General features: G+C 36.2%; 1 protein-coding gene across 1 annotated transcript; it reads right to left on the bottom strand.

The window, feature by feature from the left end:
• Positions 1-10790: 10790 nt before the first annotated feature.
• LOC6643631 (mitochondrial import inner membrane translocase subunit Tim17-B) lies at positions 10791-11514 on the bottom strand. Its single transcript, XM_002066325.4, has one exon. The coding sequence runs from the start codon at positions 11417-11419 to the stop codon at positions 10880-10882; it is 540 nt and encodes a 179-aa protein (XP_002066361.1). The 5' UTR covers positions 11420-11514; the 3' UTR covers positions 10791-10879.
• Between the last annotated feature and the right edge of the window lie 5664 nt (positions 11515-17178).

Below are 17178 nucleotides of genomic sequence, written 5' to 3'. Positions count from 1 at the left end.
CTATAAGCAGGTAATGATCCCAAGCTCCCCTCAACCAACATGCATACACTCACACATACATAGGAAACACTCTGCCAACATAACTTAAGGCACCTTATGTTGACCTCTCCCTCTCTGTACTCGCTCTCTCCCTCGGTTCAATTTCCACACATCCCTCCTGTAATAACTCGTCAAAAGTGTTTCCCCATAGGTCTTTCCTCTCTACCACGCACTATGTTTTCTATTTTTAACTATTGGCATTTTTCATAGAGTGCGTACTTAGTTTTTATTTGGGGTTGGTTTTTGGAGTCGTAGCACATCTCCGACTCTTATGTCATGGAGGTGTTCTTTGGCAAGGAAGACGATCCTCGAACCTGAGTAGCTTTAAAAATGACACCTTTTCTATGATCCATAAATAAGTGACGAGAAGAATGCATAGCCAGTTGGTATCACTAGCAAAACTCTATGGGGTACACTTCAATTCAGTTTTGGACCAAAAGTTATGAGGCCCAAAAGTGCATTGTTCTTGTCGTTTCACATTTCGTTGAAACTTTTTCAAACATTTCCCACAATATCGAATATTGTCGAATTCTGCATTAAGCTGAGAAATTGTAGATCTCTCTAGAGATTATAAAAACAATTGGCTTGTGTATTTTTTTTTAAAAGAAATCATCATTGAAACTCATTTTTATTGTACGGATTCCTCTTTAACTTTAGAATAAATAATCCCACAATGCTGTTGTGATTGTTTTTCTGAATGTCCTGAATGTAACACAGACATTTAATAAATAAAATTAGTTAGTCGTCTGCGACTATGGTATTGGAAAGACAGATTAGATTATGGATATGAAATGCGAAGTCATATGTAATGTATAATCTCTAAAGCGAATTATAAACGATATACTGCTTAAACATAAATATCTGAAGTTATATTTTGTAAAATGACTAACAAAAAATTTGGTTTTGATGCTGTTTATTTTTGGACACAACGATAGACTATAGTTTAGCATAAAGCAAAAGTATAAAATTCTAGACAAAGGATAAGGATATGAGGATAAATTGCATTTATTTGTGATGTGAAGGTTTTTATCAGAAACATTTTATGGTATAAGTTTATTTTCATTAGGCTTAAGGTTAAATTATTATATATAAGGCATTTTATTTCTCTCTCCTTATTTATTATTTCTAACATTATAGTTTTCCATTACCGAATCACAAACAAAACATTATTTCAAATTCATAAACTAAATTTCAATAATTACAATAAGAAATGAAAACTGCAGAACAAATAAAAGTATTTAAATAGTACAAACATTTTCAGCCAAAGTCCAACTTATTTTTGTATCATTGTATTCTCTTTTCAATTTTTCAGTCTTTTAAATATTTATCTTGAGCCTTATAGCACACATATTCCACCCATATCTAACCCATGACTGATCGCCTCCAACTTACCAAATATTAACCCATACCGGAAGGTTTATAATTTGTCCTGTTAACAGACTTTCTGGCATTGCAAGTTCTTGTTTCTATATCAATATTTTCCCAACTATCGAAAGCAAAAAAACCACATCGAAAAATCATATTTCCCAGGACGAAAGACAACCAAATGCAGCTTGAAATAGAAGAGAAAAAAACCGTCGACGGCCGAAAAGTTTTGATAAACCCAAACCTAAAAAGATGAATTCCCAAATGTAAAATTCCAATATACACAAAACTGACTGACCAACTGGGTGTGAGACGAGCAACGACTCCGAACTCGCCAAGACGAAAACCCGCATTTCCAATTTTTCCCATCTCGTGTTTTTCCTATACAAGAGGATTTCCCTTTTTTTTCAGGCATCTCCGGATGTGGATCACAATATTTGGATTTAAAGTAATTTCCCAGATTATCCAATTACGCGAGTCATAGCCAAAATAACAACATATCGCGGAAAATCTCACGATCGCAATACCAGCTACCTACCTGATCGATGTTATGGGGGAAATTCACGTACATCCTTGGTTATTACGTCTGATATTCCGCACAATTAACGCACCATGACCATGGTACTCTCTACCTAATCATCATAAGCAGCAGCATCCATGCTAATGGAATGGCCCGGAATATATATAAAAACCAGCGCGCCGCTTAACCTTTCCCTTCCCAGGGACCATTCATTCATCGACGGGTAGAAAAAAACCCACCTAAGCACTTGTCGCCAATATAGGTAAATTTGATTTTCGAGTACCTGATCTGCGGGTTTTGGCCCACGCTCATTAGCATTAGGGGAAAAATCATTTGCAATTCATTCATCCTTTTTGCCCCTCTACGCAAGGAAGAAGGGGAAAAACCCCTTCTATTTCTCTTAGGTATTTTTGTTATGTTTAGGATATTTGCAGGTGCCGGCAGAAATGATTTTCCATCCTCATTCTCATCATCATCATGATCATGATCATCCCAAGAACAAGATCTTTTTCCCTTTTTTGGCAAACAATGGGACCATCCCATTTTTGCACCTTGTGCTACCTTGTTTGTTAGATTTTTGACAATAATGTTTTGTATAGAATTTTGAACTGAACGAATCTAAACTCAACCCGAACTGAACTGTATTGTTGTTTGGTACATAGAAAATAGAGGACAGAACCGAAGACTGATTGTAATATATAGGGAAGACGTAAGAAATCTAGGTCAGCTGATCAGTTGATTCTTAAAAATGAACCTGAATAGAAGTAAAATTGCACCTTCTTTTTATGTAATATACTTTTTCTAACTTTAGTTGTTTCTAGCATCTGCACCCAGGTATGATGCACCCGAATGATGTTTGATATCAAATAAGGTATTCTTACCTAGATTTAGGAAGTTATCTCCAGGCAAAGTGCAAACTATATTGAACATCCTGCCTATGATAAAATTTATTAAATTAACTAAAACTCCTTACTATTTACTGCTTGATGTAATACTAACTAACCAAACTAACCAAAATTGATAATTGCTTCCTAGTCGTCTATATGTGGTTTTCTAAAACTCTAGTTCGTTTTTATGGCTTAATCTTTCTACACATGCCAAATATGTTACTTTAAAAATAATAATCAAATGGTTACTCGAACATTTATCCTTCTTCTTCAAATGGTTAATCCAACATTTATACTTCTTAAGGGAAATCCTGTCTGGTCCCTTCCGTAGGACCTATTTTCTCTCTTGTGAAACACAGCCTCTAATCGCCGCAACAAAATTATAAAATATTTACACACTTCATTTAGACGAAGACATCTTTTTAATAGGCTAAACACAGCGTTTAAATGAAAGCCATACAGGACACACGCATTCGGGTAGCCTAATCAGCTTAAAAACCAGAGAAGAGAGAGAGGAAGGACAAGGACAAGGACGATGCCGATGACAACACGTTGACACACAATGCTCCTGGCTATTGACAGGATAACGAAGCATGAATAGGCTCATGAAAAACCTGCGCGAATCAAAGTCAAGGCAGCTGGCACAAGTGTAATACAAAAGAAAAGAGCTTGTCCTTCTTCTTGTGGGGGATGTCGGCATGGTCTCTATTTATCCAAAGAAAGTGTGGGGAGAGGAGGTCATTCAGAAGTCTACGTGTTCTCTCTTTTTTTGGCACAAAACAATGGAACATATACACATACATATACACACACAGGTAGAGGTAACAACAACAGCACCCGCACATAATCGTCAAATATGGCCAGGTGATCCAACTTTTTGATTTCTTTCGGGCTAAAGGACATTGATATCCATCCATGGTGGTAGCGGATTCCTGGAAGCAATTCCTTTTGCTGGCTTTTCAAAACATTTACTCCAATGTTCTCTCGCTTGTCTCCTCTTGTGTTTGTTCGTCTTATCCCTCGATTGTGCAATCGATTGTTTTGTTGCCCTGCTACGTCTGCACCCGGCCCGTGGCAGTGATTTTTCTTCTACTTTTTTCTTTTGTTGGCAATATTGATAAAAGAAGATCGAAACGAAACGTGTCCTATAGAAGGAGGGTGGACATTGATGGTAGTAATAATAATCAACCAAAAACCATTCATTGTCAACGAGATCACACATCGTATATCTTTTTTTTTTTTGGGTTCAATACACAGTTTGGTTTTTCTATCTCCCCCTAGTTCTTTTTCGATATATCTTTCTCTACAAAAAATCTTTCTTCATTTCTTGTTGGTTTTGCCAAAAGGTGTGCGCCAGGTGAGTCAAAAATTCGGCGGGAATTTAAAATTTATAAATATATATAAATTTAATACTAAACACTTAACAAAAACTTGTCTTTATGTGGTAAACTCGATGAGAAGAAGTCACCATTTACTTTAATAATATTCCTAATGCTAAAAGCGTATTAAATATTCATATTATAAATAAATTATTATGCTGGTGTATCAAAAGGATAATCAATTTCAATATCATAAATTTTCTATTGATCATTTGGTTAGACTCTAATGCAGTGGCACGCTTGAAATGATTTTGAAAACTATTGCTTAAGCAGTGAAAACAATTGAATTAATTTAAATGAATACAAAATATATAAGATGATTTAATTCTGAGTATTTTAATTCTCTATTGACTGCAAAAAGATTGGTAGTACCTGCAAAAATACTTATCCCATCGAACGAATTACTATAATTTGTTAAATACATGAATCAAGAATCAAAGATAAATTTTTGATTAACTTTATCGTACATTGAGTTAAGGATATTACGATTCAATCAAATATCTGTTAGACTTGCATATTTTAACATGCAAAGTGAACTGGACTTCCTACATTTGCTTGAAGAACAGCTGTGTTTGATGTAATATTTTCCTATATCTCCATGTGATGTAATATTTTCCTATATTTCCATGTGTCTGCATCTGCATAATAATCAAAACGGAACATAACGAAATTCTTTCTAATTTACCTAAATTCTTTTCTGTTCCGTACTGTGCACATGCCAAAACGCCAGTCCGAAATTCAAGGCGAACAATTGCGGTTTAGCTCCAACAGGAAAACTGAAACTCACAGTCAAATAAAAGGATCGGAGACAAAAGAGCGAAATGATGATTTGCCAGGTAAGAGACAAGACGAGGGGCAGGGCTTGCCGCCGCCAAATATAATCAAAAGAATAAAGAAATCTCGGCATAGTGCACTATTGTTATGCTCGCTGCTGATGATCATGATGCTGATGATGATGACGATCAGGATCCTTGCCATTGTTTATGGCCCGCAGATGCAAGTCAATGTCCGTTGGATAAACAGATGCATGCCAAAACACTGAAATCCCAAAAACCAAGAGCCAAAACGTCGCCGAAGACGGAGCAATGAAGGAGCTGCAGCAGCAGCTGCCAAGGAATGCGCCACCCTCAGTTCTGGCGGTTCTTTCTGCATCTGTCCCTCTTGCACACATCGATTCTGTCCTTCTCCTTGCCATGCTTTGACAATATTTCCAAAACTGATTTGTCCTGTCGGTTGTTGCAGATGCCCAGGATCCTTTTTGGTTTTCCATTGCATTGTCAACCCGCCAACGCCGCTGTCCGCCCGGTGCAATGCAATGCAGTTTTTTCTTTTCCTTCCTCTATCTCTCGGTCTATTGCAGTCCTTCTATTGTTATTGGTATTTCTTGATTTTTTCTTTTTGCTCTTGCTTCGAGCCCAAAAAGGTGTTAAAAATGCTGTTAGAAAGGCGGGCTAACTTTGTGTGTGGTTTCAAGATGCTACCGTAGCTAAATCTGGGGCAGATAGAGAATATTTCCTATATTAGATCAGATAAATTGTGTATTAAAACCGTAATTAAAAATTGTCTGTCCGATCGTATGGGGGATGAATGGACTGATGCCTTTATTTTCTAAGCCATCAGTCAAGTCGACTCATAGACCAAAATGTCCCGCCAATATCGGTGGCCTCCACGTGGTATCCCCTGGGTGTTAGTCTTAGACTAATAGCAAATTTGAGCGACGAATTGATTATCCATAAAAATGCATTTATTTATTATTTTAATTACATAAGTAAAACAAATAAAATACTCTATATTTTTATATCTATAATTAATTTGTACAATTTTCATTGTCATAAGTTTATTAATATATAAGTCACACTAAACAGACATTTTGAAAACATTTTTTGAAAGGAGTATCCTTAAGGATATCTGGGTATACAGTTAGGGCTTCAATATAAATTCAGCTGATGAATTCTCTTTTTATTGTATGGTTAAATCGAAGAGCTTAAAACCTAAAACAATGTTTTTCTTTGATTGGAAAGGAAATGGAAATCTGCTGCAAAAGCTTAAACCGAGCCTAAAAAAGACGGAGTCTGCAAGGACTCACTCTCCACGCCTGGGAGAGTTTTTTTTTATTCCATATAATGTAAAGTTGTTAAAATTCTCAGCCAAATGGGTGAGATTGTTAATCAAATAAATACACATTTTTCCCTCGACTTTCTATAGCTAATATATGATAACTGTTATTTACTTCTCACACTCGCAATCCTTTGTCTATCTCACACCTCTAAAACACAGGCACACACACATGTGTCCAGCATATGGAGAGAAGGAAGATGCTGGAATTGTTGTGAATTTTGCATGCTGCTGAGCCCGCATGGCGCTAAAAAGCCAGCCCATTTGGCAAATGTTGTGTGGACATGAGAGAATTCTCGATTCGTTCGATTCTCCTGTTAACCCAAAACCGGCACTAAACCTTGGCACATGTCAATGTCAAACATTGAACCCCTCTTTTGTCTAAAACAACAACAACAATAACATCAGCAAATATATATAAATATATATATATATAAACACACTTCACATAGAACGTCGAAACGCATTTAAGGAATTCCGCGGACTTCGTGGCACCTTTATTTTATTTTCGATTCTAGTTTCTGTTTAGATTTTTAAAGTTTCTGCATTTCGATGAATTTTGAATTGGCGCCAAATATCTTATGCATATATCCACACAATTTTTATTTTTTGTCAGCCTGCAGCCCATCTGAAGTGAACACAAAACAGACAAAACATACGACAAATTGCATTTGATTATCTTTGTAGAATAGAATATATGTTAATCGAAGACAACACCATCGAAATATACAAAAAAAAGTGCTTAGTGTATAAATTATTGATTTCAAATAAAACCAATCAAAAGGCGTAACGGTCAGTGGAAGTTCAAGGTAGTCAAAAACAAAAGAAAAAAAAAACCTAAACACGACTGTACCTTCTGGATGTTTTGTTTTCTCTCGATATTTGCATCCTTGAAATAGCTTTTAGTGCATTGCTCTCTGGTCTGGTTGATGGATTTTGCAATAGTTTAATGACTTTTTCTATATACTACATTTCCCATCTGCATATCACTATATGCTAGATGAATGACATCATTTTAACTTTTTTTTTGATCTCGTCCTATGTGACACTTTAAATCATTTCATCATCCATTGGCCTTAGCCCAGAAATATATTTCTGATAACAATTTTATTGAACCTACATACACATACAATCATTCTCTGCCTTGCTCATTAATAATGAAATGAAACTGAAAGCGAATGCAAATTGTCTTTACTTTGAAATCTGTCTGCAAACAAAAGAAAAGGAGAAGAGTAGAAGGGACTACAGATTGGTAGACTTTTACAATACTCAGGTGATAAAATGCAGAATTGAAATTGACAGAATTTCTTAAGAAAAGAAACCAAATTTCTTGAGAAAAATGTCGATGAAGAAAAAAAAAAATTAAATAAAAATGCAAAACGCATTGATATAATGCAACGCTGTTGAATTTATTTTTACCCTTGAATGATTTTTAGCTTAAACATTTAATGGATAAAGTATAATTTCTTATGTAGACTATACAAAAAAAGTAACATAAATTAATCATCAGTAATATTATATATATATATAATTATTTTTTTCATATTAAGGATTTTAGTGAGGATTTCATAGCAAATTCCCTGAGAAAATTTATATGATACAAAAAACAACAAAGCTGACAATCAGATGACACTTTGTGTTTTTTTTTTATCTATTAATACAAATGACGTTCTCTAGAATCCAATGAAAAACTCCACCCAATTCGTGAGAACCTACAGAATCAAAAAAAATCCTTCATTGGAAATTGCCAATCCTTTTGTTGTATAAACATAATGTGCCCACATTAACACCAGATCAAATACAACAAACTCCCCCTATAGAAGACTAAATAAAGATTTCATAGGAAATCCTTTTTTTTTATTTGTTTTTGGGCAATCTCCGTCAAGTATTTACAATTACAAATTATACAATTTGCCATTGACAAATGATCGAATCTCAGATGGAATCGTAATGAAAAGCCCCATCACTTTATATCACTTCAAGTGAGAACAATCAATCCAACACGTTCTAACGATTTACATGTCAACTTGACAAGACATCCAAAGACAATGCGGGATCAATCGGTATGAAGTAGTGGAGTAGCATACAGTGGCGCTCCATCGATGTGTGTGTCCAGGTGGTTGAAGAGTTTCACTTTCATTTGTCAATTGGATAGTTGACACCTCCTCTCACCTTGCCTCATTTATTCACTCCCTTCAATTTTTATTTTTAAAGGCAAAGCAAACACAGTTGTGTGTGTGTTTCTCGATGCCTACGATTATGCTCGTTTGATAATTATGCATGCAATCTACTCTATCTCAATATATATATATATATATATATATACATACATACATATCTTGGTCTGACTACGACGACAATCGGTCTCATTGTTTCCGTTTCCCACCGTTTGCTCGATTTCAGTATTCTTTCGTTTATTCGTTTAGTCTTTTTTTTTTGCGTCTTTAGGGAAAAAAGTTTTGTCCACAGCTGCGCGTCATGACAGTACAATTTTATGGGTTTTGTGTGCTATTTAACCTTTTGTGACCAATGAAGCTTCTGCCCTGTGCCAATAGATCCCTCTCACCCCTTCCACCAGCTCCACACGTATGGTCTGCTCTTGCCCAATCTTTTGATCTAGATACTTTAGTTTTGCCTTCACGTGCGTTTTACTGATGTTGTTTGGCTTTTATGTTAATCTTTCTATGTGTATTGTGCCTTGGGTGTGTGCCAAGTGTTCAGCACGATATTATAATTTCGATTATGTTCAATTGTCAAAAAAGGGTTAATGAATGAATGAAGAAAATTGATTTAGTCTAGCTTGATAATGATATTGAAGAAAAAGGACGGCAATAAACCGGAAAAAGTTTACTACTTATAACGCAGTCGTTTATTCCATGTCGTTAAGTCCATGGCAGTTATTTCAGTAAAGTATGCAGCAATAAGCCCACTAAAACATGCGACATTGGGACATTGGTTGACTAATACAAAAAGTTTGGGTAGATTTACAATTTATGACGATCCAAAATTTATCGATACCGTGAATGTATCACCATGCTGTCATACTAAAATATGTAATATGTTTCGTTCCAAAGTTTAGGATCGTTTAGTTGAGGAGAAGGGACTTTTAACCTTAATGGCTAATATGTGATATTTCTACCAAGATCTGCAGCTAATTACAGTTTAACAAGTTCCCTAAAGTATGCAACGATTGACTGACAAAGACAAGCGCAGTCTTGTAGCGTTGATAAAAGATCAAGGTTTAGATAAAACCCTGTGCCTAAAGTATGCAACAAAGGAAACTATGAACTTTGAACTTCACGTGGTATTTTTTTCCGTTTCAGTTACCTAAAGTATTCCAAAAGCACAAAGTCTTATATAATTCCCGGTTTGGCCTGCTTAAAATTGCATACACCTAATTGGGTTAGAATATTAAATTAGGCACAGGGCCGGCCTGCCTTTTTATAGCCTAAACAACAGCCCTGGCTTTTGCTAACAACTTTCCGCTCGTCATTTTTCCACCTTCGACTTCTCTTAGGCTCAGGACAAACATGTGAGGCGGCAATATGTGAGAGTTAGCAATTTTCCAACAGCCTTTAGAAGAAAATTTTTAGCGCCTTTACCTTTTTGTATTTAGCAGTGTGTGACTAAAATTGGATTTTGGAAAAACAAACTGATCGGAAATGCGGCATGGCGCTGGGCAAGGACACTGGACACATATGTGCCACTAGCACGTACTAAACGTATGTGCGCAGTATTGCTTCTCGCACCTTTGCCCATTTACGTAGGAGGTTCCAATCACAAACACACACACACATGATAATGCTTCTTTTTGCTGTGATTTTCCCGTAGCGCCAGGCGTGAAAATATATTAAAATAGGAAATTCTCATATATGTACATACATACATATATACCCGGCGCTCTATACAATATCAAAACAAAAAAACACACGAGCCAAAGTTGCATATGTTTTTGGCATTTTTCCAGATTCCTGGCTATGGTTATTCAAGGAAATTTCCCTAACACATTTTTTCCCACGTCAATTTTATAACTGGGCTGGATCCTTATTTCCCACACTACCTACCATACCTAAGGGGAAAATACTTATGACTCCTAGAGATGTGAAATTTTCCCACTCAGCTTCAACACGTGGTCGCGGTTGGTCAGTAGCCCAACTCCTGGCATCATCTCGATCATCATTAGCCCATCTTTACTTGGCAGTCAACTGTGTTGTATCTGAAGTGGACAAGTGAGTGGTGCAGACAAAGGTAGTAACTCCATGCCACTTGACTCTATGCGCCGGCGCAGGCTCTCTGCGAGAGAGAGAGGTGGCAGGTAAGCATGCAAGGTGAGAACAGGTAAACACAAACACGCAAGCATTATTATTCGCCAATGGTTGAGACGCGTGTCAGGTGTTTGTTGTGGTTCTTTCATTCTAAGTGTGTGTATGTCTGTGAAAAGGATGTAAAAGTGTGAATTGCTTGCTACCTGTTGCTGCATTTAAATACGATGTTATTAGGGAATTTATTTCAATAATTTGTCATCGCATCGTGCGAAATTTGGTATATTTAATGAAATAATATATCGAATTCAGCTATTGATATTGGCCACCCGTTGAAGCCGAACTCATGGTATCCACATCTATAAAATCACCGGAACCAGCACCCGGTGTTCGAGCGTATCGGGGATCAAAGACTGGTGCTGGATTACGAAATGATTCGGCCGAAATGCGTGTAAAGATAATGCCAACGCCTTCAATCAGTGAGAGTAGAATACCCCCAATTATGGCACTACCCGCCATGGCGGCAACGCCATTTCGTGCGGCTAACACTCCGCCGGTGGCTGCACCGCTTATAATTGAATTCCATGGATCCTCTTTTTTCCTTAAATGCACCAGAGTACAATCGATAACGCTAAAGACGCCACCCCAGGCCGCAAAATTGCCTGCTATATAGGGGGAACGTGCCTTAACCGACATCATGCCGCCAATCATGCGACGTTTCATGCCTTGGGGCGCGTTGCGGAAACCCTTGAGTGCCTGAAAGATTCCACCACCAATACAACCCATGGCGAAAGCTCCACCGCAGTCATCCACAATGCGAAATGGGCATGGCTCTCGTGAATATTCCTCCATTCTTAAAACTTCAGGTGATTATTATTCGGTGATTATTAATGAATCCGTTTTTTTTTTTGGCCAAACAACAAATATTATTTAGGTTTTAATATGCCGAAATTTAAAAATACTGAATTTTTTTCTGTCTGAATTTTTTTCTTCTACTGTTTCACAATAACTCTTGGTTATACAACTTTTTAAATATGTGTGTGTGTGAGCAAACGTCTTGATTGATGTCCTATAAAAATTTAAATGTTTGAATATAAATACAAAGGTTACTTGATATCAATAGGTTACTCGAAATTACTAGAGCATTGCATGAACTACAACTCATTTTACTCGGCAAGAATTATTTTTAGCAGACAACTAAAGAATTGAATTGAAAGTTATGACGACTTTAGAAATCGAATCGACCTATTCTCATTCCTTGGCCAGGATCAAACTATTTTAAAAACCAATTCAAATATGAAACCAGAGTTATTTTTTCACATATATTGTAATAAACAATAAATTTATACCTGATATAGTAGGCAAAACAAAAGTGTTGCGAACTTAGCGAAACGATTGACGTTACACTCAGAAACTGTGCGGAATTCATTTCGATTTAGTTTTGAAATTGACATAGAAAATTTACTTTACTTGGAGGTTAAAAACTTACCATTAAAACTTGTACCTATAAAATGCCTATAAGAAACTTTTATCACTAAAAGTTGTTCCATAAATCATTTACAAATTTGTTCCTATCCCACCACCTCGATTATATTAAAATTTTATGAAATCGAAATACCATATTTTAAAGTAAAATATAAGTTTATACTTAAAAATTTTAAGTTTTACTTAAGGGATTTGGACAATTTTTATCGCATTTTTTTTACGTTAAATTATGCATTGGACTATTAAAAAATCAACCTAAAATGTGCTTTTTTTTTTTGAAACTCGAATTTTTTAAGGAGTTGTGACGATTTTGGTGAGGCAAAATTTTCGTAAATTTTCGCAATCGAAGCAAAATTTATACCATGGTGATTATGCCATCATTCAGAATTTAAGGATTTTTTTTACCATTTTGTTTTCAAAAGGAAATGTCAAATTGTAAACTCATAGTCAGGAACAGAATTACAACCATGCTGAATCTAACACCGACTTCAAATTTCAGATGAACATACGTCAAGTTATTCTTACGCCAGCAGAATGCCTCTTTTGTGCTTACGTTTGACCGAAAACATTTTGTAAAAGTCTAGTAGAATGAAGAAAATGTAATAGAATTGTAATAATCCTTTCCGTTTTCGAATACTAATTTGTTAAAAATGGTCAGAAAATAGGCTTCTAACCATTAGGACAACACTTCTAAGTTTAAAGTCGCCTTGCCCTCGATGTGCTCACTTATAAGTGTCTTATGTGATTTTTAATCTAGACTCAAGTGTCGGCAAACATTAATCATCACCGAGTTGCACTTTCTTCAAAAAATTTAAAAAAAAAATAAACCGTATACATTTCAAATGCAAACAATCAAAAAAAAAAAAAAAGATGAAAAACTTAACTATAACATGAACCTTTTGGTGATATCTGTTACAAACTCGTGAACTGTCTATCCTGTCTCTCTCTCTCTTTTTGCCTTTTATTTGTTTGAGTAGTCTGGTGGAGAATCTGGCAAACTGGTAAAAGTTCGTGACATGACATCAACAGTTTGTCATTAAAACATTTCGACAATAATAATAATAAGTAATTTTTTTCTTCTCTCTTTTCATTCCTCTCGTTTTTCTTTTTTTTTATGTTTATAATTTTCTAGCAGTTATTGTAACAGAAGACGACGACCGACTTTGGCATGATTATGGCAGGTAATTTACATTAGAGAAGAGACAGTGCTGCGAAAAGGTATGAGAAAGGGGGGAAAGGAAGATGAGTAAAAATGTTGATCTGATCTTCCTTGCTTTTTTTTTGTTTGTTATTATTTGGTTTCCCTATCTTTTGTTATCCAATCCACTTGGCCATTGTCTGTCCTATGTCCGAGGAATGCCCTCAGTGACTTCCTAAAGGTATTATGTAGTATAAAATACATCTGACTTTCTACGAGCTACTTGTCGTTGAATACGTTCAATTGTTATGCAAAAAACCAAAAAAAAAAAAAACGACACTAGACACAAAAAATACAAATGAAAAAAAAACTCTCTCAGATTAAGTATACAACGTGTATACACATAAGGCCAGAGATTTTTCAGACCTCAGCCCTGACCTGCTTAGTATGTAGTAATGTCTCTTGCTCTGACTGTATTCTTATCATCGGCATCGGTTTCAACTTCATTTTAGTTCGTTCAATAAAACAAATTAAAGTCTCTCAGTTAGGACCTGAAGCTACTTGCCTTGAAAATTGCAATAAATACTTAAATCGACAAAGACACAAAACAACAATGCAAAATGTTTGCCTCCAATTGCCTCTCGATTTGTTTTCGATTTTCTGGTTGTTATCAGTCTTAACTAATCAAAGCATTTGGTAATAATATTTCGTTTTTAGTTTTTCTTTTTTTTTTATTTTATTATTGTCTGTTCGCTTTTGAGATCTTGGTCTTAAATTTGCATTTTGCCTGACAGTGAATAATTTTGCAGTGATTTGACGGCGTTTAAATTAAATTAATGTTCAAGAAAAACGCGAAAAACTTATCAGAAAAACAAAGAAACTACAAAAGCAAAAAGCTCCGATTATCCAAACAAATTCTAACAAGGAACCGTTTACTTTGGTTAAGGTTAAAATAAAAAAAAATCCATTTCTGCTTAAGGTTAAGTCCAGTCAAAGTTCAATGAGTAATCTTAAGTAGGGCCATGACAGCTTCCAATAAAAAATTCGCTCTTCCATTATGTGTAAATCAACTTTATGGTATAGCAAGTGAAACTAAAATTTTTACATTTTTAAATTGCAAATCAAAGAGATCGCCATTTTTTCATTAGGCAAACAAAAATATATATTTTGAATAAGTGTAATCAAAAACGAATTGTCAAACAAACCGTCTTAAGACATGTTCAAGAGGTAAATAATCGAATAAAATCTTATGAAAGAAATAATGCTTTATTATATTTGTTGTTTTATTTTTTTTTGTTTTTTTTTTTTTGTTGTTTTCCCTCAATCTCACTTGAACGCACTCTTATCACAGCGTAAAAGTTGTAAATAGTATATAGAAATTTCTATCGATCGACTGTAGTCGGCCCTACCTTTTTGCGAACCAAATGGCTTTATGTATGTATCGCATATTCCAGCATCCCGAGCGGCACATTCGCATTTTTATGTTTGCCTGAAACTTTTGGCATTCTTATCATTTCCCAAGAGGCGTGTGAAAATCGATGGCTACCAAAAACAAGCGACGCATGTTGATGACGTCAACGACCAGGAACAGGAGCAGGAGCAGCAGGAACAGTTGCTTAAATTTTAAATGGAATGATATGGTTTTTCCCTTGTGGCAGGAGGCAAACACTAAAATTCAAGCTCCTCCACATTAAGCCTGAGTGCCCAGTAGAAGCAACCTGAATGCTGCCCTCACTTAACTGAAAGTTCTTCTCATCGAGATGTGCGAGGGTGGGCAAAATTATGGCGCACTGTTGTGAATAAAGTTCTCTCAGACCAAAGTCAAAAGCACTCGCGTTTCCTCCCACTATTTGTCATACTCATTATAAGAACCAATTCAAAGTATGCTCGAATTGCATGACGAACGCGAAAATCATGCAAAGATAATACTTAGTTCTACTACATTTTTCCTCATCCCCCAATAGAACAGTCTATAATTCTGTTCTGGGTTTCAAACTCCAACACAGCTGACGTTGATTTCTTACTGAACTCTCTGGAAAGTTTTGAAAAGACCTTATAGAAATACATATTACGAATAAAGGGTAACTAACAAGTCGATGCACTTGTTATATTCAGATAAAATCCGTGCTGTCTGATTTACTTTCTTTTGGAAGCTGTGACTCTGTTACCATCTCTACACCATCCGCAAGTTTGTCTCCCTGTGTGTGCGTGTAAGACCACGGTCAGGATAGCTGTCGTGGCGTAAAACATAGAGCAAGACCGTAAAGAGAAAAACAGGGGAAGGTGGGAATTGATAACTAAATGGGTGGTTGAATGAGTGAGTGAGTAAGTGAGTGAGAGGGTGAGTGAGTATACTGTGAGTGAGTGTGGGTATAGAAGTCCCTCTGCTTTCTCTGGAAGAAGGAACACAACATGTGTGTGCGTACCCCCTATATATATATTTCCCGTATTTCGTTTTTTTTTTTGTTTTGTGTCCTTCACTAGGATGCTGTGTATTCTGTAGGAAGTCTCAGTGGTTCATTCACTAGTTTTAGTATGCGTAATGCTGTTCGTTGCTTTGCTAGCCTGTTCGCCTAAAATGCGTAACGTTGTGATAATGTGTGCAGCGGGACTCTTTCATCCTAATATCCGACAAGGACTCTGAAACACCCACGTGCTCTTTACAGCTCTCCCGGATACCTTCTGTGTGATTCTGTGTGCCCATTACATTTGAGAAGTAAAATCTACGCTATGTTCATACAACTTGAGTTCAATCTTTTCTCTTTCTCTCTCGCAGTGAAATAAGTTGTTGTGCCAGCATATACAAATGTGTAAAAATATATCTATCTATACACATTTTAAATCCACGCAGAATTTAGCCGGCAAAAAAAAAAACGAAAAGGGGATTATCCTTCAAAAGTTACTCCACTTGATTGTGTGTGTGCGTGTGTGTGTGTGTGTGTGTGTGTGTGCCCTCAAGTGAGTGGGACCGGCAACTCACTAAGGGAAAAAAGAATCCACCACTCAAAAGTTTTTCCCTGTTTTGTTGGGTAGTACCTCACCTGCTGCTCCAGCTCCCGTGATTACCACTGATGATGATGATTTCACACGCACACAACTGAAAATGTTGAATTTTGGCGCCTTCGCCGACCAGGCGAACAGCATCGAAAGACAGTAAAGAGGACTATTATTCTGTTGCAAAGAGACACAGAGTGAGAGAGAGAGAAAGAGAGGACCAATGCGTAACCATGACACTAGCAGCTGCGCGCTCAATTGTCTCTCTTTCTCCCTTTCTCTCTCTTTCGGTACATCTTTCTCCGTCACTCTGTTGATGTGACCTTTGACACACTTTTGGTTCTCCCTTACTGTTATCATATTATCTCTCTCTCTCTCTCTTTCTCACTATATCTGTACCACATTTTATGTGTAAATTGTGTGGCAATTGCGAAAAATTCTTGTCCTTCCGGAAGTGCCTCTAACTGGCTCGTTCTGTTTGCCTGGCTCGGAGGATGCTTTTTGCGTTTGATTTCTGGGACAAATATAATGATTGATGGCAGCGGTTGCTATGGCAAAAATTTCTACACACAAATTGCGTGACAAAATGTGTGAGTTTTTTGTGTGTAGTGAAAAAGGAAGCCAAAATCAGCTGAGTAAACAACGGAATATAGGATAAGAGCATTACCACGGCTAAAAGAGAAAAGAGGTCAACAAACTACATATGTAAGTAGGTTAAGAAGGTCATACGAAAGTGGGTCACCAACTCTATATAAGTGGGAATTGTTGTTAGCACGCTTTATATATCAAACTTTGGGATAAAGCCGGCTTTGCTTTGTACAAACCGGACGTATAGAAATTTCAATTCTTTTAAATTGATTTCAAAAAATGTTTAAACTTATAATGCGAATTTGAAAATTTAAAGGTTAGTGGATTAATTTCATAGGCCGACATGTTTAAGTCCATGAAGAAGTGTTTTGTGTGAGCTCGACTCTGTATTAAATTTTTATCCATC

The sequence above is a fragment of the Drosophila willistoni genome (assembly GCF_018902025.1).
Source record: "Drosophila willistoni isolate 14030-0811.24 chromosome 2R unlocalized genomic scaffold, UCI_dwil_1.1 Seg200, whole genome shotgun sequence".
Taxonomy (NCBI): domain Eukaryota; kingdom Metazoa; phylum Arthropoda; class Insecta; order Diptera; family Drosophilidae; genus Drosophila; species Drosophila willistoni.
Note: the sequence above shows the minus strand (reverse complement) of the source record. Positions and strands in the feature narration are given on the sequence as shown.